The sequence below is a fragment of the Micropterus salmoides genome, unplaced genomic scaffold (assembly GCF_014851395.1).
Source record: "Micropterus salmoides isolate LMB-PRFRI ecotype aquatic unplaced genomic scaffold, ASM1485139v1 Ms_hic_scaffold_11, whole genome shotgun sequence".
Taxonomy (NCBI): Eukaryota; Metazoa; Chordata; class Actinopteri; order Centrarchiformes; family Centrarchidae; genus Micropterus; species Micropterus salmoides.
In genome coordinates, this window is record NW_024040152.1 from 25,167,230 (window position 1) to 25,193,966 (window position 26,737).

At 39.8% G+C, this 26,737-nt stretch overlaps 1 protein-coding gene across 1 annotated transcript in view; it reads right to left on the minus strand.

The window, feature by feature from the left end:
* The window catches only part of LOC119897916 (eukaryotic translation initiation factor 3 subunit H), a 57,632-nt gene that overhangs the window by 10,854 nt on the left and 20,041 nt on the right, over positions 1 to 26,737 (minus strand). The window contains exons 3-5 of the mRNA XM_038711961.1: positions 13,491 to 13,658; positions 9,437 to 9,536; positions 6,463 to 6,612 (exon numbers count right to left, since the gene is read on the minus strand). Of these exons, the coding sequence (XP_038567889.1) occupies positions 6,463 to 6,612; positions 9,437 to 9,536; positions 13,491 to 13,658 (418 nt within the window). The remainder of the gene's footprint in view (positions 1 to 6,462; positions 6,613 to 9,436; positions 9,537 to 13,490; positions 13,659 to 26,737) is intronic.

Sequence of the window (26,737 nt, forward strand, 5' to 3'; positions counted from 1 at the left end):
TTCCTCTCTGCTGTGAGATTTTTCAATTAACAATTTTATAAATCAATACTCCTCTCTCCTCACACTTTCCGTCTTGTGTTGCAAGCTAAATCTTGTCAAGAAATAACTTACCAACCCTCAAAAATGCCATTAACTACATCCACAGCTACCTTTCTCTAGCGACTATTGATTAGGAATACCTTTCTTATATAAAAAGAGGATAGCTAAGATCCTGAGAAACAAGCTCCAATGTAACCAGAACTGACCTGAGCCACGCACATTTGCATTGCCGATTTCTGCTGTTTGAATGAGGTGCAGTGAAACGTGTCGTCAATTTTGTAATCACAACTCATGGCAGTTTGCAAGCCTTCTGCTATAAAGACAAAGGGCTCATAAACCAACCTTTCTGGTAACATCCCTCTGTGAAGTCTCTCAGGAGTGCCTGTAGTCTCACTTTGAGTCTCAACACCTGACGAGTTACAATATTATTTCACAGTAGTGCTTGTTGTTAAGGTTACACTGTACACGATGCAAACAGAATGGAAATGATTATATGTACAGTGTATTTAAACCTGTGCAATAAAAGGTATTCAAATATGATTATGTGTGTAGTGTGTGTAATTTCCCACAACATAAAAAGCACTGAGGGCTTGTTTATTTTGTTACTATGCTGCTGCAGGCTTCATTTGCATGAAGAATTCAACTCAATGTCCTTGTGTGTCACTTGAAACACTGTGTGAACGATATTACAAGGCCTTAGGGGCTCCACCAAACTATATGGCACTGTATACACATTTGTAACTTCTTTTTTTTTTCAACAGCTACCAATTTAGTATTTTTGGTGCTATGCTGTGGAATTCAATAATTCACAAACCACAATTCAACTGACTGATGAAATCAAATTACAATCTTACAAAGCGAAATGCCAGGAAGTATAAAGTCTGTGGCCAGAGAGCATACACGCAAAAAACTGAAGGGCTACATTCATGTGCATTTAAGCATCCAGACATGTGTAAAACATATGCATATCCTGAAGCCACTCACCATGGTCATCTCAGCTTAGCATCTGGCAGCCATCAACCCACGTTCAACTGGTAACACACCCTTAATTACATTTATATGCGCGCACACACACGCACACACACACACACACACACACACACACCCCCCACCCCAAGTCCCTCAAGCTTGCTGCTTGCACAGGGAGAGAAAACTAATGAAACCACATGCATGCACAGAATTGTATGAACACTGATTGATTTATAATGGTGTTCTCACACCATCCATAGTACAGCCTGGCACCTGCATGAGGTGTGTGTTAATATAAGTGGCTGCATGATTGCAGATGTTCTGCAGAAGTGTATGCACACAGTTTGAAGACGAATATGGCGTGTGGGTTTTTCAGTCCGATTTTACTGCTCGTTTCATTTTGAAAATGTTTAATAAAATAAAAAAAACATGGGTGAAAAATGTATGATTTTCAGTAACCCCAGTTGTCTTTCACATAGTTTAGACTGCTGAGACATTTCCACTCCACTCGTGTTTGCCTGTGAGGACTGTTGTGTGATCAGTTTGTCAACCCTCCACTGCGGTGTCAGAGCTGTAAACATGAAAACGAATGGCTCAGGACCAAACGCTCGCCGTGACACCTTCCCTACTGTGTCCCTCCGACTGTGTCAAAATTGATTCTCGCTGACGAAAGCCCATTTAAAACTATTTCATCAAGCAATATGGTAGATAATTTGTGTGGTGTACATTTATAATATATGCAAAGGAAATCATTTAGTCAGAGCAGGATCCTTCAAAACATCTGTCGTTTATGTATGTGTCAAGTGCTTGAGTGGGACCGAACAGAAGTGTGTGTGTAGGTGTGATTCAGTGCACTGGATTTTGTTTTAAGTTTGTATTTCATAATTTATTTTGCAGTTGATTGTAAATTTGTTACATTTGGAGGACTTGTACATGTACATGCTTGGTTATGAAGAGTAACGTAAACATACCTGACCTAGCCACTATTTACTAACTGACACGAGAACACAACTTTGATTAAAACACTATTTTGCTCAAAAAAATAATAAAAATCTGTAGTGGGGAACTTCTGTCTCCCCCCTCCTGACCATTGTGACAGAGCATAATTACACTTAACATTGTCCACACGTGCTTATGATGTATAGGCTCTGCCATACTGAGCCGCTGCTGTTGCTATGGCTGCTCCAACCCCTTCAGCTCTGACAAACCACTGCTGGTTGGCATAAAACACATCACTGCCGGTTCACCAGTGCGGGAATGTCACCACAGAAAGCAGATTTAAAAATTGTAGGATACTGCGTACACAGAAAGATTTACCTGGCAGTGAGCTGCTTACTTGTGTGAACCCGTTTGGTAAGGACTTGAATGTAACGGACGTTCATTTACATGTAAAAGTTACGCACTACAGCTTTAACTCAGTCCGCTTACTAGCTTTTTCCTAAGTTTTCAACCAGAATGAGTTTCCCGTTCAGTGTTTTTGTTCATTTTTTGATCAGTTGTTATGGCTACTGTTTGTTTATAAAAGCTTTGACTCTGCAAGTTCAGCACACTACTGCTCACAAATGGTCAGTAGCATGTCCAAACACATTCAAAAATATGATGTTACCAGTTACACGCAGATAGACGCTGAATAATGCAACCTACACTACATGGTGTCTGGTCATACATTCCAAAGGGTTAAATTACTCAGACAAGTCAGCGAGCCTTTCGATCAACCTGAATTAGAAATCAAAGTCTATAGAGGCATTTCCTATCATCACCGATTCTGTTTTAAGGTAATGTTCAGTGGCAGCCTATACACTATGTACACCTCTGGCCTATGTTTTCATGTCCACACAGGACAATAGAGGACTAACTCTAAAACTATATTGATGTGTGAGCAAAAAAGGGCTGACATTCAGTTAACTGAAAGTTCAGAGGGGAGCTGTTTAACAAAGCTGCCAAGGAAGTGACTTCCATTCTTATAATGAGTGTTTTGCTCTGATGGAGTCTTTTAAACTGATGGATTGGGGCAAAATATGGATCCCTGGCTTGTTTCTGTAGCAGAATAATATTTTTTTTTTAAGAGGACTAGAAACAGTCTAGATCTAACACTGTCCCAACATTATTTTATACAATGAAAATGGTTAAAATATATTACTAATCCTTATGTAACTGGATACCCTATAGCCCAATAACTCTGGGTTTAAATTCCACTCTTTCCTTGCATCCCCAGAAGAACCTTAACTATCAGAAAGAGTTATAGATTAGCTGCTGTTTAAAAATATATCTTCAAAGTCCATCGCATTGGTTTGTCTGTCATATGACATTTTTCCACATTGTATTTCAATCACTGCAACATCTTCTATCACCACCTCCTCTGTGACTGACAGGTATGTCTTGTCACCTTCCTCACTGTTTACACATCCGTCCACTATCCATTAACATTTCTATTCTGATGGCCAATTACACTAAACAGAGGTAATGGGCTGGCGAGCTGCTAATTCACACAGAACAAAAAGTAAATACAAAGGTTTAAAAAGACAATTTATAATGAACAATGTAAGCTCCTCCAAAGTGAGCACATTTTAAGACAGGTGAAGATCATGTAAGATGGCCCCACACGCAAAAATCTTTGTGGCCTGACATAAAGACAGGCCGCTTTTGTAACATTGTAAATAGAGAGCCATTTCAAGGCTGTTTGGGGGGGGGGGAGGGGCGCTACATAAATGAATTTACATTCATGAAATCCATCACCACGATCAACATCATCATCTGTGGTAACAACAACCCTGTTTGGTGAAGTGAAACTGCATTCACTCAGCCTTGGACGTAGATGACATTGACAAATGGGGCTGCAGATTGGAAAATGAGACAAAAGGAAAAACATTAAATAAAAACCATTATCGTTATCTTTTTTGAAGGGGTGGAAATGAGAAGAAAAGGGTGCGGCTGTCAGTGGAAGAAGAGGTAGAGAGACGGACGCTACAATCCAATGCAAGGACAGAGCTGCGCAGCAATCTGACAACTTCAGGAAACAATTTCATCTTGCCAGACATTCCATCGGCAGTCATGCCGGGACACCTATGGGGACTGGCAGGCTCCTTCTGTCCCATTTTGGGTCACATCAAAAGCTATGTTTCAACTACAGATTAGTCATTTGGAAAATGGAACAATATGCGAGAAAAGTGAGGTATTCTCCTTCAGACTGTTTGACAATTTCTAACAAATGACTGTGGTCTGGTGCCAGGCTTGGTTGGCCGGGCATATGCATTCCACATAGTCTTCATTTAATTCATGACTTGTGTTACAGGACACAGATGAGAAGAATCACAACAACTCCTGACGTGCTACACTGCAGCATAGAAGTAAGCACAGTGTGTTCTGTGCGCTAACAGTGTGTAAATCAGCACTTTGAGTCGTTATTGTGCTAATTTCTCACACCTGCCCCTGGGAAGCTTCACAGCTGTTGCTCCACTTGCAGCAGTTTATCTCCATAAATGATTGCTGATAAATCCTCCTGAGACTGATGCTGAAAGCCTCTGAGATTTAAATGCGAGACTTAAAGAGCCAGGCTGTGAGTTGAAATGGTGGGATGATATTTGTTCGCATTGTGCTCATTAGTGATGGAAGACAAAGTTTGTTGGCAGGTCCTGTTTTTAGAGACATTTTTTGAATAAGTAGGCTCTGACATTTAGATGGTGGCATTTACTGTAGTAAATAGTTTTGGAATGGCAATCCCAATCAAACAGCCAATACTAACCCGAAGGCATGCCGATAAGTTCCTGAAATCAGATCACTGGTCAATATGTCTAAGAACTAGAATTTGACTGAGATTTCGGTGTGGGTTGCAGATCTGATCCGAACAACAAATGCTTGTTAGGGTTTGTTTTATACCTCTGAGATGTCCTGATCCTGTATTCCTCACCCACCTGGTACTGTAGTCCAAGCAGGTTAAAACTGGTTTTACAGGATTACCCTGGTGTTATTTTCAATCCTTTCATTATTATCAGCAAATACCATGAAAAGACCAAAACCAACAAAGAATTTATCCTACTAATGAGTAGTGTCTGTAGAACCACAGCCCCATATTGCTTATGCATATGTGCTATACAAGTCTATTATCCTCTAAAAACTATTAAAACTACACAAAAGAGCCATAGCGTTGTACTGCGTGACATATTCCTTCATTACAACACACAAGGTCAGTGTACTCAGCTCGTCATATTTTCTCCAAAGTACTCTAGCTTACTGCAGGTCCACCAAATGTGACCTCTTTTTCATCAGTGTTGTCAGCTATGCACTCAACCTTGTGAGTACGACCCAGAATTTGTACGTTTCTAATCATTAGCTAATGATAAAGTGTAAAGCAAACTAACAAAGCAGGGTGAACACAGATCAATCAGTGCAGTTGAGGTTGTAAGTCCTTCGTGTTGAGAGTAAAATACACTGCCAGTGTTATGGTAATGGAAAAATATGTCCCCCAATACATTAATATGGCTCTTTAATATGTTTTTAATAGATTTTGGAAGACACTAGTACAGACATTTGAGCTTTGGCTACAATAAAAAATAAAAAGTTATTAAGATAAATTGTTTGTATTTTTTAGCATTTGAACTTTTCACAGGATTTTTGTGATAATAAAAAAAGCACAAATCAAACCAGCTTTCCTAAGATGTGCTTGATAACAGTACTAAAATCATGTATGGTGGGTAAACACAAGATCAAATATATCAATAGACCTCTAATTCTTTCCACCTATCTGGCACACTTTAGAACACTGTAAAAGACACAGATTAATGACCAGGAGTTCCCTAATGTCAAATCAATTTTAATTTAGAAGTAGCTTTAACTCATGTCTGTGAAAGAAGCCTGTTGATTTTAAAGCTTGTAAGAGGCTTTTAAAAAGGCTGTATTCTTCAGTAAGTATGTATGCTCAGCGGTATGGTAACCATATGCAAATTAAGGGGATACTTTGTGAAATCACTTAAGGACAGTGGTTATAAATGGAAATTACATCATCCCAAACCATCCAAAAGTAAGCATAGAGGCTGATGAGAAACACTGAGGTCTACTGATGAACGATATGCCAGTATATTTCCTACCATTATGATTTCACACAGGTCTCTCCAAGTACAATTTCAAATCATTAATTTGCATGTTCTGTAAACAGGAGCCTTGAAACTCCAAAATAAACACATACATGTTTTTTTAATTTGGAAATAAAAGACTAGTTCCACATATAAAATGGAGAAACTGAGTCACTCCAGTATCTATAGCAGTTAAATCGGTCGGATAACCTACATTTTCAATGTCCGTGTTAGATTAGAACATTTACAGCAGGATTGAAGGTCAGGTATTTCTGAGGACAGATGTTGGTAAATGTTGGCCCCCTGAGAACAACTGTTTTTTTTACAACAAAGGTGTCTGGCCTTAGGCCTTCCTGGTAAATGGCTACATGAGCTCACGTCTGACCTGCTTGAGAGGTTGAGCAGTTCGTGCTTGTCGGTGACTGTGGACTTGTCCTCCAGGTCCCACATCAGTGCGTTGATGAGGTGGGAGTTTTTGATGACAATGGGCACCTCCTCGAACATATGCTCGAAGCCAATGTTAGCCTTCTTCAAGCTGGAGAGTGAGGGAAAGAAGAGGAGAAGTTACAATTCGCCTTCACAGTGAAGATAAAAATTATTTAAGACAATGTGAATGCCTTTTACAATAAGACTTTTCATCTTATTGTAAAAGGCATTCACATTGTCATTTACCAACCTTTTCAGACTACAAAGAGTTAATTCAACATAGGACAGATCCGACAAAGTGAAAAAACTCAGGGATTTCAATAATACTCATTTGCAATGGATCTGTATTTATAAATTAGTATTCCTGAGCATTTCTTTTACATAGATTTTGGAAAAAATCTCATTAATATCCTGATATATGGATAAATACTATCATATACTATCCAGACCTTAGTGACATCACTTTGTTGTTTTTATTATGCTGACAAGTAGCCTTACCTGTATACAAAAACCAGAGGGAACATTATATTTTATAATTTTCAGTCTCAGACAACAAGTATTTTTTTCCGGGGACAGCTTACCTGCTAATGCGCAAAACCCGCGCGCATGACAAAACATATGAGAATCAGTGATGAAAAAAAGAAAAACTCATGCAAAGAAAAATCTAGGTCCTTGCTGGTCCATTTTGAACAAATGTTAAGGCAACATAGAGTGGATGTGGTTAACAGCGGCCATAACTCTAGTTCTAATGCATCCGACATCTGTTTTGTTGAGGGCAGAGATCCCCTCAGGTCTGCGTTTGACATATTTTCACATTTTATTTGTTGTTCGCATATGCTTACAAGAAAGGTTGCAAATGGAGCAGTGAACTGTTACCACTCGGCTTTTACTTTTCAGAAAATTGCACCTCAGGCTGAACCTCAAAATGAATAATAATGTTGCATTTTGATATCTGAAAATGGCGTGATATGATAGGATGTCCATATTGCCCAGCTCGAGCAATGTTCGACTCAGTAGCCTAAATTACTTTTTATAGGCTCTGCTGAGAAGTGTGTGAAGCACCGACTGATTTTTAACCACCTCTTCTTGTTCCTAGGGAGCTAAAAGCCTCATCTCTCTCTGACATGGGCCTGTTAACACAAAATGGAACTTCAAACATTGCTTAATGTCTCACATAAATCCAATAGCATTGACTGACTGCCCTGGTTCAGCCTGTCACTTGTGCACAGTGGAGGAGCTACAAACTAATGTCTGTATGTGTCTAATGTTGGCTTGTTAGATGTGCCTTGCTTGTTATGGGATCAATACACTGGCTGCATTAATCCACCATGTTTACTGTACCAGAAACAAGAGATGTTTACATTACGTGTGTCTGTGTGATAAATAGGGGTGTGGAGCATCATCTGATTCTTATAAGGTAAATTTGAAAAACTGTTGTTTTGTATTGCAAGTGGAGCATCACCTCAGGCAAACTTTAAGAGGAGACTCTGAGGCAACGCATATGGACAATCCAGCGTTGGGCATTGAGTGGGCAGAACAAAAGTCAGTATGGATAACAGCAGTCTATGTGGAAAATGTTATAAATACTGTTTGTTGTACAAATTGGCACAATTATCCATCTGCAGTGCTTTAAAATATTTCCTGCATATTTTGACCTTTTCAAATGCCTGCAGAGCTAAAACATGTGTCTATGAGGAAATAGAAGGACAGTACCATTCTAAGCAGGACAAATTGCTCAACCCTACTGGACTTTGGCACACTTAATGCCATGCTCTTTCCAAGTTGGGCCCCACTGGAGAAAGGCAAAGATTGACTCCACAGTCCGACTAATTTGATGCTTTATATTGTGTGCTGAAGTGGAGGCTATTGACCACTGCCCTCCATCGCTTTCGAGGGCAGTTCAAAGGGATAGCTCTATTCAACACTCATCTGTCCCCTGCCTTTCATTTATATAATAAAAAAAAAATAAAAAAAGTGCACAATATATGCAAGCTCAAATATACCAACATGAAAGAGACTGCTTCTTCCACAGTGTAGTGGGGGGAAATTTAAATGCTTTTGAAGTTTTGCAACTTTGGAAAAAAATAAAAACATTATTGATATTCAGATCTTCCTGTCTGTTCTAAAAATAATAGGAAAGACAATATTTGTGCTAAGAAGTGATATTGTCCTTTCCTGCCCAGAGCTGCCCTCTTTCAGTCACAGGTTTATTGGGAACACTGATAACTACAGATTGGAGCCATAATAAATCATAGGAACTAATGAAAAGCTGTAGAAATGAGAAGGATCCTGACTCTGGGCCAAACACACTGGGTCAATAACAGAGTGGCTTCCAAAGGAGACACAGGTGGAGAAATATTGGAAGAAATTAAGAGAAAGAGAAATTAAATTATGCAGTTAAATTGTCCCTTACTCCTGCAAATACACTTGCTTTTAGTGGTTCTGAAAAGACAGCAATTTGATAGCACTGGGACGTCTTCATTTAGCGGTTTAGTTCGATTTGTCGGCACATGGGTGTGTCCCTTCATGCGTGTGTTTATTCATGTGTGAGTTTGTGCATTTGGACTACCCAGAAAAACGGTCCCCTCATTACATTCATTTTTAGCTGCAATTTAAAAGCAATTACGATAAGCCTCAAGGTCAGAAAAAGCGTAAACATGGTACATTTCTTTGATGGGCAAGGGTGAGCTGATAAATCATCATCAACATCATCAGCATCCATCTCCAACTGCTACTAAATGCCTCCCCTGCAGATGCCAAAGCCTATGTTTGCATCCACTGGATGAGCAGACTCAAGAGAGTGAAAAGGCAAATTTGTTTATTCCCGTAAGCAATGTGAGCCTGAATGAAAACAGAAGAATTTGCTGTGAAGATCTACACTTCTGTGTGCATGTGAACAATTTTTTTTGTGTTTTCTGTTATGAGCTACTTACCCCTCAGGTGTGAAATCTTTCTCTTTGCAGATCTCCATGAGTTTTGGGGTAAGCCTGTAGGCCTTGAGGGACAGGGAGCCTTGGGCCGTCTTTATGGGGTCTACAATGACAAGAGAGAAAGATGTGGGTTGAAAGAAAATTATGTATAGATTCCCTTTAAATCAGATTCTCTGAATTCAGCAAACAACCCTTTTACACACTTTACTAAATAGAAAAATCTGATTTCTTCTTTAGGTTAAGCTCTCTAAAAAAGGTAAAAGTGGCTTCCTGGGTTTCCCACGCAATCACTACTATGTAAAATTTTACAGGTCATCTGCTGATATACATTCTATACTCAATGTTTATACATATTAGAGTGAGAGTTGGCACAGTAATACAAAATCACACCTTGGCCTCCAGCGGTTGGCCTCTGAGCATCTGCTGAAAAAGTCAGGGGTCAAGTGTCTTGTTTATGAATTGACTGACTGAGTTGAGAACGCTTCGTTCAGGTTCTGCCTCCCACATACCACAAGTGCTCACAACAGTTTCCAACTGGCTACTTCCAGTCAAATACTTTTTGTGTGTTAGCTGATGCTAGTCAAAGTTCCGTGAAAACATTAATTTATGTATGGGCTTACAAATCTGTGCAGGAAGGAACAGAGTGGTAGAGCTACTGCTACAATATATCAATTCTACAAACTGAAGAATCAAGTTAAAGTAACATTTAAAAAGATAGAAAAAGCAAAAGTATCTAGACTGTTTGAGTAATAATCATCCAATTCTACTGCACTTCCTGTTTTCCTGTTTATGCTACTTGCTGCAGAGAGAGATAAAGTGGTAATACTGGGTCAGACTAGACAGGCTGACAGCCACCAAACTAGAGTCTACCACAGATTTTAGCGTGACTTATTCCCATCCAAACAGCCAACTGTGACGAGCCACTTGCCTACAACATAGCCAATCCCAAACAAGATAGAGCCAAGCTAAATTTATGCGGGCCATCTCCACTAAGACTGGATGCTGACAGCCAAGAAAACTCACTCCTATCCAAAGGAAGTTTGGTCTTTCATTAGACCCTCAGTGGCACCTAAATGCCCACTTCTCTCAAACACAACAACAACTTCAGTATATAACGCAGGATTTTGTTGAAATTTTAAGTTGCCTAGCCTTTTTACTTTATAAAGCTCCCCTCAGAGCTACAGAAGACACTATACAAGTGCTTTACAGGATGAACACCCCCCCTAGTGACAAGTAAACTACACTGAAAACTGTCCCTTTCCCTTTTTTTGTATACAATAACATTTAAGAATGGTACAATAGCACCTAAAAACTTCCTAATGCAATATGTCCTCATTCCTAAACAACAAAATAGGTTGATGGGCAGTGACTCCCAAAACGCCACACAAGACTGCTGGAAGGTACCAATCCAGAACGTTATGCAAGTCAAATAATGTTAAACACGTGTTTAACGTTGTGACATGGCCGCAGTGTGGTTAGGCTTAGGCAACAAAACTACTTGGCTAGATTTAGGAAAAGTGATTGAGTTAAAATAACTATGTTACATAAATCACTTGTCCCACATAAGTCACCTATTAATTATTATTATTTATTTTATTATACTTTTATTTAACAGGCAAGTTAATTAAGAACACTTCCTTATTTACAATAACGGCCTGGCAGGAGACAAAAGCCTCCTGTGGGAAAGGGTAGTCGGATTAAATAAAAACATAAAATAGACAGAAGATGCAGGATACCTATGTAACATTAACAATTTTTTTTAAATAAGTCAAAATTGACTTAATTTCACAAAGGTCTCGAACCCCGAACCCCTGACTGAAAGTTCTTTGTTTGTTTGACCCACGAGCCAAAGAGTAAGTAAAACTTATTTAAAGCACTACAGTCTTTTAGGTTGTGGCTTATCAGTAAACGGAAATATGGATTGCAATAAGCTGCTTGAATAATTGAACTACAGACGTTTTTTCTGGTGAGGACAGGCTGTTCTGTGCCTGAACAGTTGTACCATATGTCCCTGACTTGAAAGTTCTGGACCTGCAAAGAGCTGTTGAAGGTTTGCTGTGCCCGACCATCTTAACCTGTCCAACTCATGCAAAAAAAATGTTGCCATGGCGAACATCTTTAACCAATTGCTTTAACAACCCACTCTAATTCTAACCTGTCATTGGATGGAAGCTATTAACTTGCCAGTTGGCCACCTGATTGATTCATCCATTGACATAAAACGACCGGCGAGCTAATGACGAGGAGAACAAAAAAGAAATCCATTTTCTTTCCCTTTGCCTTTAAACAGAGATAACGTCAATTCCTTTGAGGTGCTTTGATCCATTAAGCGCTGCATTATTGACTGACATTAACAGGAGCCCTTGTTTAGAATGAGAAAGAGGCTGACTGACCTGCCTGAGCAGCCAGCTGGCTGGCAGGACTAGATCGGAGGGGTTCATGTCAGCTGGTTAAAATTAATCTTTGCCTAGCGTGGATTGTACAATCTAAGAACACGATAACCCTGAATTAATTCTGGAGAATTAGAGGGGGGGGGGGGGGTTGCTGCGTCTCTCTTGACTTAATGCTAGTGTACAACAAAAGTTTTAATGAAAAGTTGTGATTTCAGGTCTGTGAGGTTGTAAGACGGTTTGTGTCACCCTGTCTCTACTTATCAGTTCATAAAACTGAAGGGGGTAAACTCGGCACATTATGAAGTGTACAATACGGACAGAAAATACTATCTTGATACAATCTGGCATTTTGACAATATCTATATTTGATTATTTGTCTTCAGCTTGTAAAAGTCTAATGCGTGAGTCACATTTCAGCACCATAAATATACACAAAAAAACGTACATTTTACTTGAATCCACATATTTTCAATACACTGCTGCAAAACTCAACCTAATGACAACTTTGAGTCATTATATAGTAATGAATAATCATTTCCTTAAAACACAGAGCAGTTAAATGCACGCTGTTTTATAGTGACAGGTTTTAATTTGCTGTCATGTAGGTGTTAATATTGCTGTCTTTTCAAAGAAAGCTTAAACCATCTGGAATGGCATTTGTGGTGCATGCAATTATGGGCAACTCTTGAAGGTTTTTACTGTGAAGCAGGTGCAGGCAAACGATGTGTGTCATGTTAGCGGCTACCAGATACCTCATTAATCCCGCTTATTTCCCCCTGTTTTCTACTTTTCACAACCTCCTCTGCTGTTGGCCTTTCAAGGGCAAAGAGACTTCTTGCAAGACATGACATTCAAGGCTGCTTCTTTTCACCTGCCACTGATGATTTACTGAGAGGACACAACCCCAGGTCTTGGCTGTGTTAGATGGCAACATGCGCATAACTACCTCGGCACCTGCTATCTTTTTGTTTGATCAATGTCATCTTACAAATGTAAATTTTTGCAAAATAAGATAGTATTGCACTTTGCATATCTGCACAAAAAGATAATCATATTATTCTTCGAATCTATTTGAAATGTACTTGATTGTCAATAAAGACACTTGCAAGATTTATGTTGAAACCCAACCACTGTTTTTATAAAAAAAAAAAAACATTTTTCATTTTTTCTTACCTCAACTAATCTTTTCCCACATCTGTCACGCTGATTTATTTCTGTGACTCTCTGGATGTCAGCCACAGTAGAACATTGTCAGACTTCTCAGTGGCCATGTCTTTTATTAGATTTGTAGATAGCTATTGATTTAAGAGACTAAACTTGACTTGTGACTGTTTAATCATGGCTGAAACTTGAATGAATATGAACCATAAATATATCAGTAGTACAAGTGCCACTTTTAATGCCAGAGAAGTAAAATCAATTATGATCTGGTATATTAAATCTGAGCAAAAGATGTAGAAACCACAAGGAGTTAGGTACTAATAGGTTGTATTTTCAACTTAATGGTGCTACCCTGTCTTGACAAACGCCACATTTTCTTTAAGCCCCTGTGGTTGAATACACTGCTTTTAATTGATTTAGGTATAATATCATGAACAATGTTATGAGTGAAAAGAAATCCATCACCATAGTCTTTCCCCAGTTGTCTGTGTGGGTCTACTTACCATAGATGAGCACAACTGACTCTTCAATGGCATGCTGGTAGCTGAACTGGGAGTCAAGCAGTGCTCTGCTGACAAAGGAGCCATAGTAGGTGGACTGGTACCAGCCTACGTGCAGATGGTCAATGTTAACGTGGCGCAGAGAACGCATCATCTCCATCTGGTACTGGACTAGAAGCAGAGAGAGGTAGGAATGGAGAGAGAGGGAAAGTCAGAGGAATGGGACAGAGAGAAAAAAATGTTATTAAGAATCAACTTAATTGAAATCAGCTTGGAGATATTTTTGGGGGGGATCTGTGAATGTCTGGTCTCCATCTGGAACTGGACATGGCTGGATATGGTGTATGAACAGAGGGAGGGAAGGAGGGAGGGAGGAAAAAGATGTGGGAAAAAAATGAGAAATACAGGGAAACAAAATGAGAAACGACGATGTGAAGAAAACGTGCGGTAACATAGAAAAACACTAGCTTTATCTTCTGTTATCAAGTGGCTGTGATGGAGATTTATAAAACAAACATTAACCGGGATCACCAGTCACCCTTCCATTTATTATGCCGTTAAATATGTCCTGGTAGAGAGAAAAGATAGATACACAGACAGGCTTCAGCTACTGGAGAGAAGGCTAGATACATTACAAGGAAAGCCATTTCATTACGCCAGACAGAAAGCCAGAAATATAAACAACCTTCCTCCCTGGCTGTAAGTAACAACCAAAGCAAGCGAGAAACTCAGCATCTCCATACTGGCTCGCTGGAGGAGGTTGATAAATCAGGGCGTTATTGGGCAGCTGTGGCCCCCTAGACCCCAGTCTGAAGAGCGCATCCTTCTCCTGTTGGGGCTGTTAATAAAAACAAACCGGAGGAGAGGTGGAAAAGAGGGATGGTGAAAAGCAAAAGAAAAAAAAAAAGAGAGCAAAGAAGATAGAAAGGTGGAGGACAGTGGAAAGAGTCAGAACGTGTTAAGCGGGAGGGGGAGAAGGGTGAATGAAAAAGGAAAAAGAAAAAGAGAAGGAGCGTAGAAAGGAGAAACAGAAAGAAGTCCGTGAAGAAAAATGTCACTTTAATACAAAGGTGACATTACACTTTTGGCTTCTTTACGATGGCCCGAGTTCAACCCTTGGTGGTGATGTTATGTAAAGCACAGAGTGATTTCTGTCAAAATATTTCAACATTCCAGCTGGTCTCTTCTAGGCTTTCGACCTCTCAGAGTTCATTTAGAACTCACAAAGAGTAAAAAAAGAAAAGTCATGCACAAAACACTTTCTGGTTTATTTCCATTAGCTTAGCCAGTCTTAACCAACCTCCCACAAAACACCCGCGCACACACACACACACACACTTATCACTCTCAGTCATTCGTTCCACTGCCTCTGCTGTACTCCACGCAGAAAACAAATGGCCATGGTCTGCCCACAATTCCACATTCAACCCCTGCAGGAGCGCAGCACGAGGAGAATAGCAGTCGCTGAGGCTCTTCTTTCCTCTCAATAGTCTCACTGAATTTTTTAACAACATCTGCACTGGAGCACTGGATGGACAGGCACAGAGGCCCTTATTCACAGCCTGTCTTGCAGTGATGGACTGGATGTACCAATTTAGCCTTTTAATCTAGCCTTTTATTTAGTGATTGACATGGTCAGTGAAGCAAAAGCAAGCAGAGTAGATGGACAGGAGATTACAGGGGGGAGGAGATGGGAAGGAAGGAGAGGAACCGAGGAAGATAGGGTACATGATGAGGAAGACCGAGATTGCAGACCATGTAGCAATACTGTGACAAATCACAGGAGGCGGCAGCGTCAGGTGGCGTCTGCCACTGTTTGTGTGGCTGCGATTTTTCAGCGTAGTAGCAAATACACGGGAGACAATTTGTGTATAGTATATTTCATAGAGGAAAATTAGCTTGGGGGGGGGGGGTTGCAGGTGGAAGAAGATTCAAGTGTAATTCGGAGTCTACAGTGACAAAGTAGGTGAGAATTAAAACATGGAGTGGGTGAGACAAGTAACAGAGGAAGCAAGTGAGTATCAGGATAGGAGGGTGTATGTGACAGAGTTACAACTGTTGTCGAGTGGATCCGCCCAGGGGCAGGCTGGCATCAGACTCCAAGACACACAGAGCTCAATGGAGAGGGAAGGCAGCCCGACACCTAACTACTGTATCTGTCTCTGCACTTCCATGCCAATCAGTATGTGTACTTACCTCTGAAGCGCCATTGATGCATATACCTGCCCTCACACCCCCTCATTAGCAAGGAAATTGTGCACAAAGTGATCTGTCTCTGAGGCAAAAGCTGGAAGCTGAAGGATTGACAGCAGAGGCAGGAAAACCAAAGCTCTCCCTCTCCAGATCCTTTGTGATCTTAATGTGTGGACAACATTTTTATATGCAGTGTCAAATAAGTTTGTTTAAATAAGGATGACTTCACTTTTAGACTAATCAATTATTATTACTAACAAAATAGATTAGATCTGTGTGAGGTTTGTGCCTGAATACAAACATATCTGTACATATCCCCTTCACTCTGTCAATCTAATAGATACAATGACTGCATGTTAATACTGCTAACTCCCGTTGTACAGTGCAACAGTTTTATTCTAATTATATTGTATAATGTATTTTAGTCTTTATTTTATTTGAATTTATTATATATAATTATAAATTATGCTTGAGAGTTGTGCTCAATTTCAAGATTACAAATTTGTGTGGCCATTTCAGCAAAACATTCAGGTCTATTGTAAATAAAAAGCACCATAAGATATTGGTGATGCTATTCTGAAATATCTAAAATGTGGTTTATAACATGTTGACAAGTTTAGTAACCAACTAATTCATCAATTGCAACAGTAGATTAGCTGATAATGACTAATGAATTCAATGAATAATGAATAGTGTAGTGGTAGCGAGGTTTGACTATAGTTGAGATACTGATGTGTTTAAACAACACATTTTCATTCCATGCAACAACTGGGCATGTTCCCCTGCCAACAACTTGCAATCACAAAGTTTACACTATCATGTCTTGGTAAGTGACAAAATGCACGACTCGCAGACGCTTGCTTTTCAATTAACCTGCTACTCTACTACAATTTCAGAAAGACTTCAAAGTTGTTGATATTTCCTTCCTGATGTTGAAGTTTTCAAGATGTCAATGTTTTGTTTTTTATAAAAAAAGAGAGGTTTCTTTACAACTAAGGTCATTCCGACTGTTTGCGTAGAATCAAAGACTGGACTGTGAAAAGGAATGGCTCCAGGAAAGGTTATGAAATAACTTCTGAGTGTGCTGAGAATCTCAAAAGCGCAGAGTAGGTTCCAAAGAAATTCAAATAACTTGGGACTACACAGTGTTTTCCTGGAGCAGGCGAGAGCTACGAAGTATCCAAGAGTCCACGGAGCTCGCACACACACGGAGATGTAGTCTGTTGGCAAAAATTACAGCTCATTCTGCAGGGACAGCAACTTGTAGCTAAATCATTTAGAAATTTGTTAGGGAAATAGATAAGGGACCCAAACGGTTAGGGCTAATGCTTACTCTGAATTACAAATAACTATTTTTTAGAGAATATTTATGTTCTACTTAAACTAAGCGTGCAGCTAAACCAAACAACGTATTGGCTATTCATATCAATATTGTAAACCATTGTTACACTTGAATTCTCTTTGTATTTTTCGTATTTCCTTAAGATCCAATACATATATTTAAAAAGATAATACTGCTGCAAAGTGATGCTGATGAAAAATGAATATGCAAATATTTAACATTTATTAAATATTGTATTTATATTAACTGAAACCAGAGAAACGCCTAGAAGCTAGACAGAAAATGGGCCAAATCATGTTAAAACATTGTACTGTCCTCTAACTAATTTGCATTAAGGTCTACAATACCACAAAATACATAAAAATAACAGAAGGGGAGACTGAGTTGAATTTTACCCATCTGAGTGACACCCAGCTTCCACTAGAGACTCAAGCAGACAAGTACAACAAGCTACTTGACACTGCACCCAGGTCAGAAAGAAAAAGACAAAGGACACATGCAGACAACCATCCCAAATGCCGCCTGATAGCTCAACTGAGATTCCGATGGCTGAGTGAGACTACAGGCCAGAGGCAGGCCAGACAGCTCCCCCACTACGGATCTAATACAGAGCACAGAGCCTTGTAAAAGCCATAGGGTCACTAGAGCTGCAAAACTAAACAGAAAAACAAATTGTTTGACCATCTGACATGGGTGACTATGTGTGTGTATGTATACTTTACAATATCGTGAAGTAGTAAAGCCTCTGGAGACCTCTCACAATGTGTGGTACAAACAAGATTAGGTCGAAACCTAGTATATGCCTGGTCTTTTATGGTCAATGTGCTCCTGGGGACGTGTTTGAGGACTGTCCACACCTTGATGGAAAGCTTTGTTTATGCTCGATGCTGTGCAATGAATTCATTTTTACTATTAATGTGTCATGGATTTGAAAGAGCTATTTGCAGATAATTCGTATCGTATAAAAGCAATTAAATGACAATTAAAAACGAAAAGGAGAGACAGAAAACGAATCCTTCAACCATGAAAGGAGTGTAGTGGTTGAATAGTTTGTCCACCAGAGGGCGCTCTGCAACTCCAAGATTTTAAAATCCTCAAAAATGATTAATTATTAATCAGTTAATCATAAAATCTGCAAAATGTCTGAAGTAACGACAAATGTTCATCAGAAATAAACTTCTGTAAACAGAAAATAGCAAAATAACAAAAAACTGCAATTTTTCCATTAAGGCTAATACTTATTGTTTAGCGTGCCTATAAGCCAAAAGAGGCAAGTTAATGATAAACAACAGTCAATGACTTCAAAAATCAAAGATTCATATGTGACAAAGAAGAGAAGCTTTTGTACTTTCTGTGCTTTATAGTAATATGAAAAAAGGGGGAACGTGACGGGAAGGTAGCCTGTGTTCTAATTAGAGTGATCAGAATGGGGGTACATGAATGAATGATGTTTGCTGTTCTTTCAACAACCATTAAGGTGGATGTGACTGATGTAAAAGCACCTTCCCCTTCAAAAGGAGCCGCTCTGATCAACAACAGAAGAATCCAGTTGTTGATGGGGAAAGTGTTGCACTGTTGAACAGTGTACATTCACAAATAATTCCTTGGATTGGAGGTCTTAGACAAAAGAAAATGAAAAGACATGCTAGAAAAAAAAAGGTTTTAGTACCAAGATGGATGTTGATCTGCACTGATCAATCAGACTTGTGGGTAAGGTACCGGCACATAGATTTTCCTTCTTTTTCCCTTAAACTGTTAGCAGCCACCATGGGTCCCAGACCTGTGAGGACAGTGTATACATTTTTTAACAATACCTTTGATATCTAGATTGTGTCTAGGCCCTGTCCAGAGTGAGACTCAACCATCCTAAAAATATAGGTCCTAGCACAATAAGCTAGTTTAAAAGGAATGTATGTTCTCTTTTCAAAAAATAAAAAACCTGGACTTCTTGCTCCCTGTTGTTGAATTACCAAGACCGCTGGTAATATTCTGTGGACTTTATTGGCAGCATTAACAAGAGAATAGCCAATTTTACAATATCATCAAGGCGCTAGGTGGGAGCATGCGCCACCGTTTGCTATGCTTCCCTCATTTCTGCTTCTCTGCTGCCTCCACTATCAATCAATCTGGGTCCCGAGGCCAGACAGGGAATGAGTCTGCCCATTCCCTTAGTGCTGCTGGTGTGTGTGTGTGTGTGTGTGTGTGTGTGTGTGAGACAGAAAGAGGAAAGAGGATCGTGTGTGAGACTAAATTAATCTGTATTTAAAAGACGTGTGAAACTGTGAGATCAGTGTGGGAAAGACAAACTGGAGAAGGGAACGGGACGTGATTCTGAGTGAAAGTGGAAAATGTGGGAGAGGAAGAACGTGTTTGTGAGCAAGTCTATGTGCTTAAATGTGTGGAAAGCGCAACAGAGAGACAAAGTGATGAGTGAAGCCCAAGGATGACATATACTGCACGCTGTACATCTAAAGCAACGATGTTTGTGTGTGTGTGTGTGCGCGCGCGTGCGTGTGTGAGCGCGCGTGTGCATGTGCGTGTGTACGTGCGTGATAGGTGGAGGTATTTATCAGCTGGGAGCTAAACTCCTCACCTTGGGCGGTAATGTTAAGAGTCAAAATCAACAAGGCTTTACCAGTGTGTGTATGTGTTTCTGCAGTGAACCAGACAGATAGTCCATACTCTAATACTCAATGACACAAGAGGTGAACTGCACCAGACCTTGCATGCTGCTGCAGGCCACAACATCTCGGCATGGGCAGCAAGATGTGTGCGAATGTGTATGTGTCTCTGAATGTGAGGATGCACGTATGTGTGTGTGTCACAACACATTCTAATCACCACTTTGACAGGCTGACGGGGCCTTGCCTGGAAAGTCCGCTGTGGTTTTGTGCGCACATACACACGAACACGCACAAGCAAAAAAGCACTTGCCGAAGTTTATATCCACTACTGTCAAGTTGGGCAGATGAATAATATAAAAATGTCTAATGTCTAAAACTTGGTGAGCTGCATTTCCTGTACCCTCCTTTACGTTCCTCTACTTCCACAGTTTGGTAAATAGAAAAAGTAAATAGTTTAAAAAGGGATTAGAGGGGCCAATCGGACCTCCATAAAAAAAAACTTTGTTAAAAATGTTCCCTCTCTTAGTCACAATAAAGGTAGAATGATGGATCATTGATCAAGGACAGTTTAAGGGAAATGGTGAGAAAAACTCACTAAGCTTAGTTTCAGAACAGAAATATAGAGCTGCGATTGAACTGCAATCTAAAGAGTATTAGTGGTGTTTAATGTAGAAGTTAAGACGTGGCTTTGCTTTCTTGCCTTACTTTCTCTGTACATATAAGAAACATTTTTATTTTGTGTTGACCCATCAATATCGCCTCAAAGTCGACACACAGGCCAGCTATTTTGGATGATTGATAGGACTGCTAGTTTTGCTGGCTGCTCTAAATGCCTAATTCCTCATATTTTGCCCCTGGTAACAGCAAAGCACGCTTATCTTGGCATTTCATAAATACTTCAGAGCTAAGAGAAAAAACAAAACAAAGGTTTAGGCACATAACAATTTAAAGACACCTTATTCTACCAGCGCTTGGCTGAGTGGAGAGGGGTGTAGTTCCATGACATCTCGTTTTCCCCCCCCCCATCTCACCCTCAGGACTCAGCACACCAACCCTAATTGAAATGAGTTCACACTCTTGACCGATTCAGTCAACACAGCTGACAACCTACTTTTACTCTGCACTCTGTTCTGACATTCATTTATTCTCGACACAAACTCCAAGCTGTTTTGTAAGGAAAAAAAAGAAAGTGTTTTTTCCAATCTCTGTGTTTACACATTCATTTTGGATCTTCAGTTTTCTTTAAAAGCCTCCGACAATCTTGTTAAGCATTCTATAAATATACCTGGCTTGACTTTACCCCATATACAACTACAAACACTACATCTGTTATTGCCTACTATGGAGAACAAAGTGAAGCTCAATGTTTGAAGACCAGCTGCCTATTCGGTCTTGTTGTTCCACTGTCGCTTTTTTGTTTACCCATCCTTCTTTAACCTTGCTACTCTTCTGGATATCCTAAACAGGAAGGGAGAATACCTGATGATATTAATGCACTTTTCTCCTTCTCGGTCCAATCATCACATTACAAATTAGTGGTGAACTGTGGACTCCTAAATTTTTGGAGTCAGTACAATTCATTTGAGGGGAAAGTTCTATCTGGAAATATGAATCAAGCCAGAAAGTGAAGGCAATGTCTCCGCAGTGAGTGAAAAGAGGAAAAGGACAATGTTATTCAAGGACACTTAAGAGCTGTACATCTGTAAGTGCACAGAAATGTCTGTACCCTGTACCCTTGAGGTGAGACGTTTCAAAAAAATACATAAATAAAGTTTACAGGTGACACAAAATGTGACATTCTGAAAATGGACATCCCACCCACGTGTGACAGATTCAACATAATAAAAAGCACTGATAAAAGTGTTTGAAAAATGTTTCCTCCGGGAACAGCTACTGAAGACAAAACCTTCAAGTTGCCGGGTTCCATCTAGGTCTCATTCATTAGGCCATGCATCTTTTGTCCCACTGGTACAATACAATGCGCCAATTAGGCCTTGAGCTAACAGACATTGCCCTTGAGCAAGCTCGTAAGTGCTACCTACATAAGCCTTGAATTGATTTCTATTATTTGTTCTCAATCTCTCTCTCTTAAAAAAAAAAACAACAAAAAATTGCTTCCAGCCGGCAAGACAGGCATACACAGAGATAAATGCACACACACACACGTATAGTTGTAAGAAGGGGATGACTTAGCAGCTGTCCTTATACCTAGAGGCATATAGAAAGATTTAGTAGAACAACTACTTAAAAAAAAAAAAAAGATAAAAAAGCTAATAGCTAGCTAAAAATTAAAAGTTGTTCAAATAACAAAATAATGAATACATAATTGATAGTTAGCAGACTGCATAATAGTAATGGATAAATGGTTGAATTGGCTGAAAGTAATGGATAGAGGTTCAAAATAGTTCAAAGTAATGAAGAAATATTTGAAAAAGCTAGCTAGGTAAGTGGATAAACAATTGAATGAGTTAGCCAAAAGTAGTGAAAAAGCTTAAAGTAGTGGAGAAATGTTTGAAATAGCTGAAAGTAATGGAGAGATGTTAGAAATGGAAAAAATTACCATAAATGAAACGATAAATGGTAAAAATAGATGGCTAAAATTAACGGATCAATGATATGAATAGCATCCAGCTTCTTCCAGTCCAAGTTGTAGTACTAATGTAGTCTTGACCAAACTAACCTAATTATTGATAGTTCGACTGTAAAAAATATTGTAACAATATCCACTTTGGATAATATTCAACACATTTAAAATCAATTCAACACATCTGAAACGTTCTGGTGGGGTGGACTATTTAAGTTCATCACATGACAGGACTGAGTGGGGGAAAAAAAATGTTTTGCGATAGCGGATATGTAGATACAGTATTTACAAAACAACCACAAGATTAATGAGGACCACAACTCAACATCACTATGACACACATGAGAGAGAGAAATAGAAAGGAGAATTGCAGGGAGAAGAGACACAGGAAGAAAGGAGAAAGTGTGAAAGCTACAAGAAGGGGAAGGAAGGCCACGTGTGAGAGAGGTAAAGCTGACCTATAATAGGACGATTGATCTCCACAATTTAGAATGTGGAGAGGAGAAAAAGATGAATCCTCTCTCTCTCCCTCTCTATCCCTGTAGTATGAACAAATACCTGACAAAACATTTTTTAAATGACTCAATAGTAATAATTATCAAATGGTTCTTATATAATTTTAGCAGTTTAAAACTAAATGTTTAGCTTCAAGGAAGCAAAAGTTTACTGTCAAAATGTGACACCTAGCTTATTTCTAAACCATATTTTATTTTCAAAATCATCATTTCCAACACACTGACTCTGTTTAAAGCAAACTTTAATGGCACTGTCAACCAGGACGGGGAAACTGACAGGCCTATTAACAGTTCTCAACAACGTGGGAATATGCAGTTTTTTTATTTAAAAAAGAAAAAGGGTACAATGTGCAAGAATTGTGCCCGCTCGCCCAGCTCTGGTGCCTATTCCAGACTCAGACGCATGGCTAACTCAGCTAACTTACCAACAGCAGTTGGCAGCAGTTATGACCTAATATGTGATATGCTGATTGCTGACCTTGTCTCACTTCCACTGCTTTTGTAAAACTCTACTGTAGCTCACAGGGCACATGTTCCTACAGACATGCTGCATCTTGGATAACACTGTCAAAGACAATAAGCTTAAGCACATTATTTCCTTGTCTTAAGAGAAAAGAGGACAAGCACTTTCATTCTACATTTTGTCAAGGTCAGCTGGTGCTGATGTGAGAGAGCAGATAGCTTGTCCTTCTGTCGAGGCATTTTGTTCGTCCACGTGTTCATCTGTCGGAAGGAGGGAACAGTGATAAATGTGCGAGTTGTAGGGAAGTAAATGGTGGTATCGAGTTGTGGTCTGGTCCAGGGTGTCAGGAGAGGTACGAGGCTAATTTTCAGCAGCAAGGCTATAATGGGATGTGTGTGCCTATTTGTGAGCGTGTCTGTGTGTTTGTGTGAGTGCACCCACCGTGGTGCATGTTCCACCTGGCACAGTGGATTTGGTGCAATTAATCTTAGTTAAGCAAGCCCTGTGGAGAGTATGCCTGCCTTACATGCGCATGCACATATAGAGAGAGACACACACACACACACAAGGCCACAAACAGGCATAGAAACACACTCTGTGATGTACTGATGCACGGGAGAGAGTGAGAGCATAGTGAAGCAGCTGCTTTGTGTGCATAACACACTGATGTTCACCATATGCACATTTGACGGCGCCGCTTGTCACACGGCTTTGTTTTTACAGCGGAAATGGGGAGATGATGTGGAAGGGGAAATGGGGTGTGTGTTTGTTCACTCACATGTGCAGATATCAAAGTTCATCTTTTTGAATGGGAGAAAAATAATTGTAATATACTTCGTTGTCGATGTTCGTTTAACAGCATGTGTGCTAGCCTGAGCACTTTAAAAGATCTACCTTGTTTTTCAATCAATTATCTATTGTCTCTCCGCTGACTACAACAGGTGCAGCAACTGCACTCGATGCATGCATTCACAGGTGTAGGTCGTTAAGCCTTTCCTGGACAGGCCTTACTACCTATACAGAGCCACACACATCATTTGCCTCATCCACATCCCATGTGGTCAGACTCGTATAAGTAAACAAAGGACTAACAGTGAACACAGCCTATGTGAAGCAAAGTTGGAGGAGACATTTCCAGTACTTCAGCTTCCTGTTCATTTTCTGCATAGGCAGTTCGCTGACTCTCCATTGCAGCACTTCCAAGGCTTGAATGGGCACAAAAAAGTTGAATCATTTGTATAAAACATCTGGTTCAAAAGGACACACAATTCCTTGCCACCATAGAGGGTTAAGAGAGAAATTTATCCCCTACTATTCCGATCGCCTATTGATGTTTAGTGGAATTATTTGTTTATGTCTCTATTTGGATCACCACTAGTAGTGAAAACTGTTTCTGACAGTCTCTGATTTTAATGCAGCCCTCCCATCTACTCATCATTGCCATTTTTCTTCTTCCCCACCATCTTGCTCCATCTTCTGCCAACAGTTTCTATGCCCCAGCATCTCTCTCACAGCTGTTTACTTTTGCTGTCCATCTTTTTCTGCTTCTCCTTTACTTTTCCCAGCTCTGACGCTCAATCTTTTGCTTGGTTGCTCTCCTTTTCCCTCATAACTTTCTACCTTCCCCATCTCCCCATTCCTACACCTCTAACCTCCTTTCCACCCTCTCTTGTCATGCTCAGCCTTTTCTTCATTTCTCTCACACTCACATGCTTCTCTCCTTCTTACCTCTCGCCCTCCCCCTACAGCACACACACAAAATTTAATGTGGGGCAGAAACGTGATGAGATAAAGGAGAAGATGAATAAAACAGTGGAACTGATGGCGATGGTGACGGCACCCGGGGGATCCACTCTCTTGATTTATAATTCTGGGTGAGCTTTCAAAAGCAGACACAGCCCAAGTCTCAGTTCTACACTACAGCGAGAGAGACAGAGAGCTCTGATAGAGAGATAGAGAGGAAATGTGAAAGACTGGGGACAGAGAGCAAAAGACAATATGTGACAATTATTTTTAACACTTGGGAAAAAGCAAAGGTGACACCCAAATTCCAAATACATAACAGTGCACATGATATCTTCAATGTTTATATATAATCACTTAGAGGTGGGCTGCCAAGTGATTTCTAATTTCCCTCACTGAGGGAGAACAAGGAAAAACGGAGGTAATCAATTTCCCATTTGGGGCAGGTAGAGTGATCTATTGAAGGGTTAACCCCAAAGAAGAAAGAAAACACACACACACACACACACACACACACACACGCCTCACTGCATACTGAATAGTGTATTTACAGCTAGGAGTGGAGAGATCATGGCAGGGGCGTTTTTAATCCCCCTGACTTCAATTAACCCACCGTGAAAATGTCTGCCACAGACGACAATTAAAGTTCCAAAAACCAAAGACTACCCTTGCAGACCCTGCTAGAGGAAAACACTGATGTAATTGGACTTAATTAGTTCTGTTTGTGCTTTCACTTCCATAGCTTTGCCTTGTTTTAAGAGCATTAAGATTTTTTATTTGTTCTTACAACCATCCCCTCCAGCATGTTCTCTCTGTAGCCAACAACTTTCATAATCATTTCTAGCAATACATTCTAGCAAGCCAGTAGGAAAAGATACAACATTCGAGAAAATTCAAGTCTCGACCTACACTGTTTTTCTTGTGTACAATCTTAAGTCCTTAAGATCTGTACTACACCTTAGTTGTACTTAAGAGAACAATTCATTTATATTTTTTAATCACAACACTGTTACGACCGAGAAATTTTGTTACTTGGGGTTTAAATAAAACAAAACCATACCTTTACATAAGTCAAGCTTTGTGATGTAGTAGTAGCAAATTATTAAAAACACAAGAACTTCTGATAAAATTCAAATAATCAAAAGTATATCGATGCAGCAAAATTTTGAATGGGGACAAGTTGACTCTTGACCAAGTACAGTTCAGCCTGGCTTTGAGTCCATTTTCAAAAAATGGTTTCTTTGATATCACAAAGAACAAGGTAGCTAACTTATTAATAATGAAAACATCTGCAGCAGACAAAAGGGACCATAAGAAAATGAAGGGAAGGGAGGATAGAGCAAAGGGAAGGAAAACGCAATCATCTAAAATCTCAAGAGGAGGAGAATATTCAATGTAGGTGTCAAGGACCACTGGATGGACAATGATAGACGGAGAAGTGCCAAAAGAATCTGAGGCAGAAGGTGCAGCTTTCCTGCCACAGTAAGATAATAATAAATATGAGTTCCCTCCACCAAGTGCTCAGTTTTCCCTCTGTAAGAGCACTGTCACTACAACGACATAACCCCCCCCCAAAAAACCAGGGGATGCTTTTTTTTTATTCAACTTTAAAAAATATTTGAGGCAGATATTTATTGAAGACTAAGCGCCTGCTAGGTAGCGTGTTCTGAGTTCTGGGGCCGGTTTCACAGAGATACACTTTGACTATGGCTTAGATATAGTAGACAGTCAGACTTCAGATAGACATCTAAATCAGACCGTTGCACAGAGCACTGAAGATTATTTT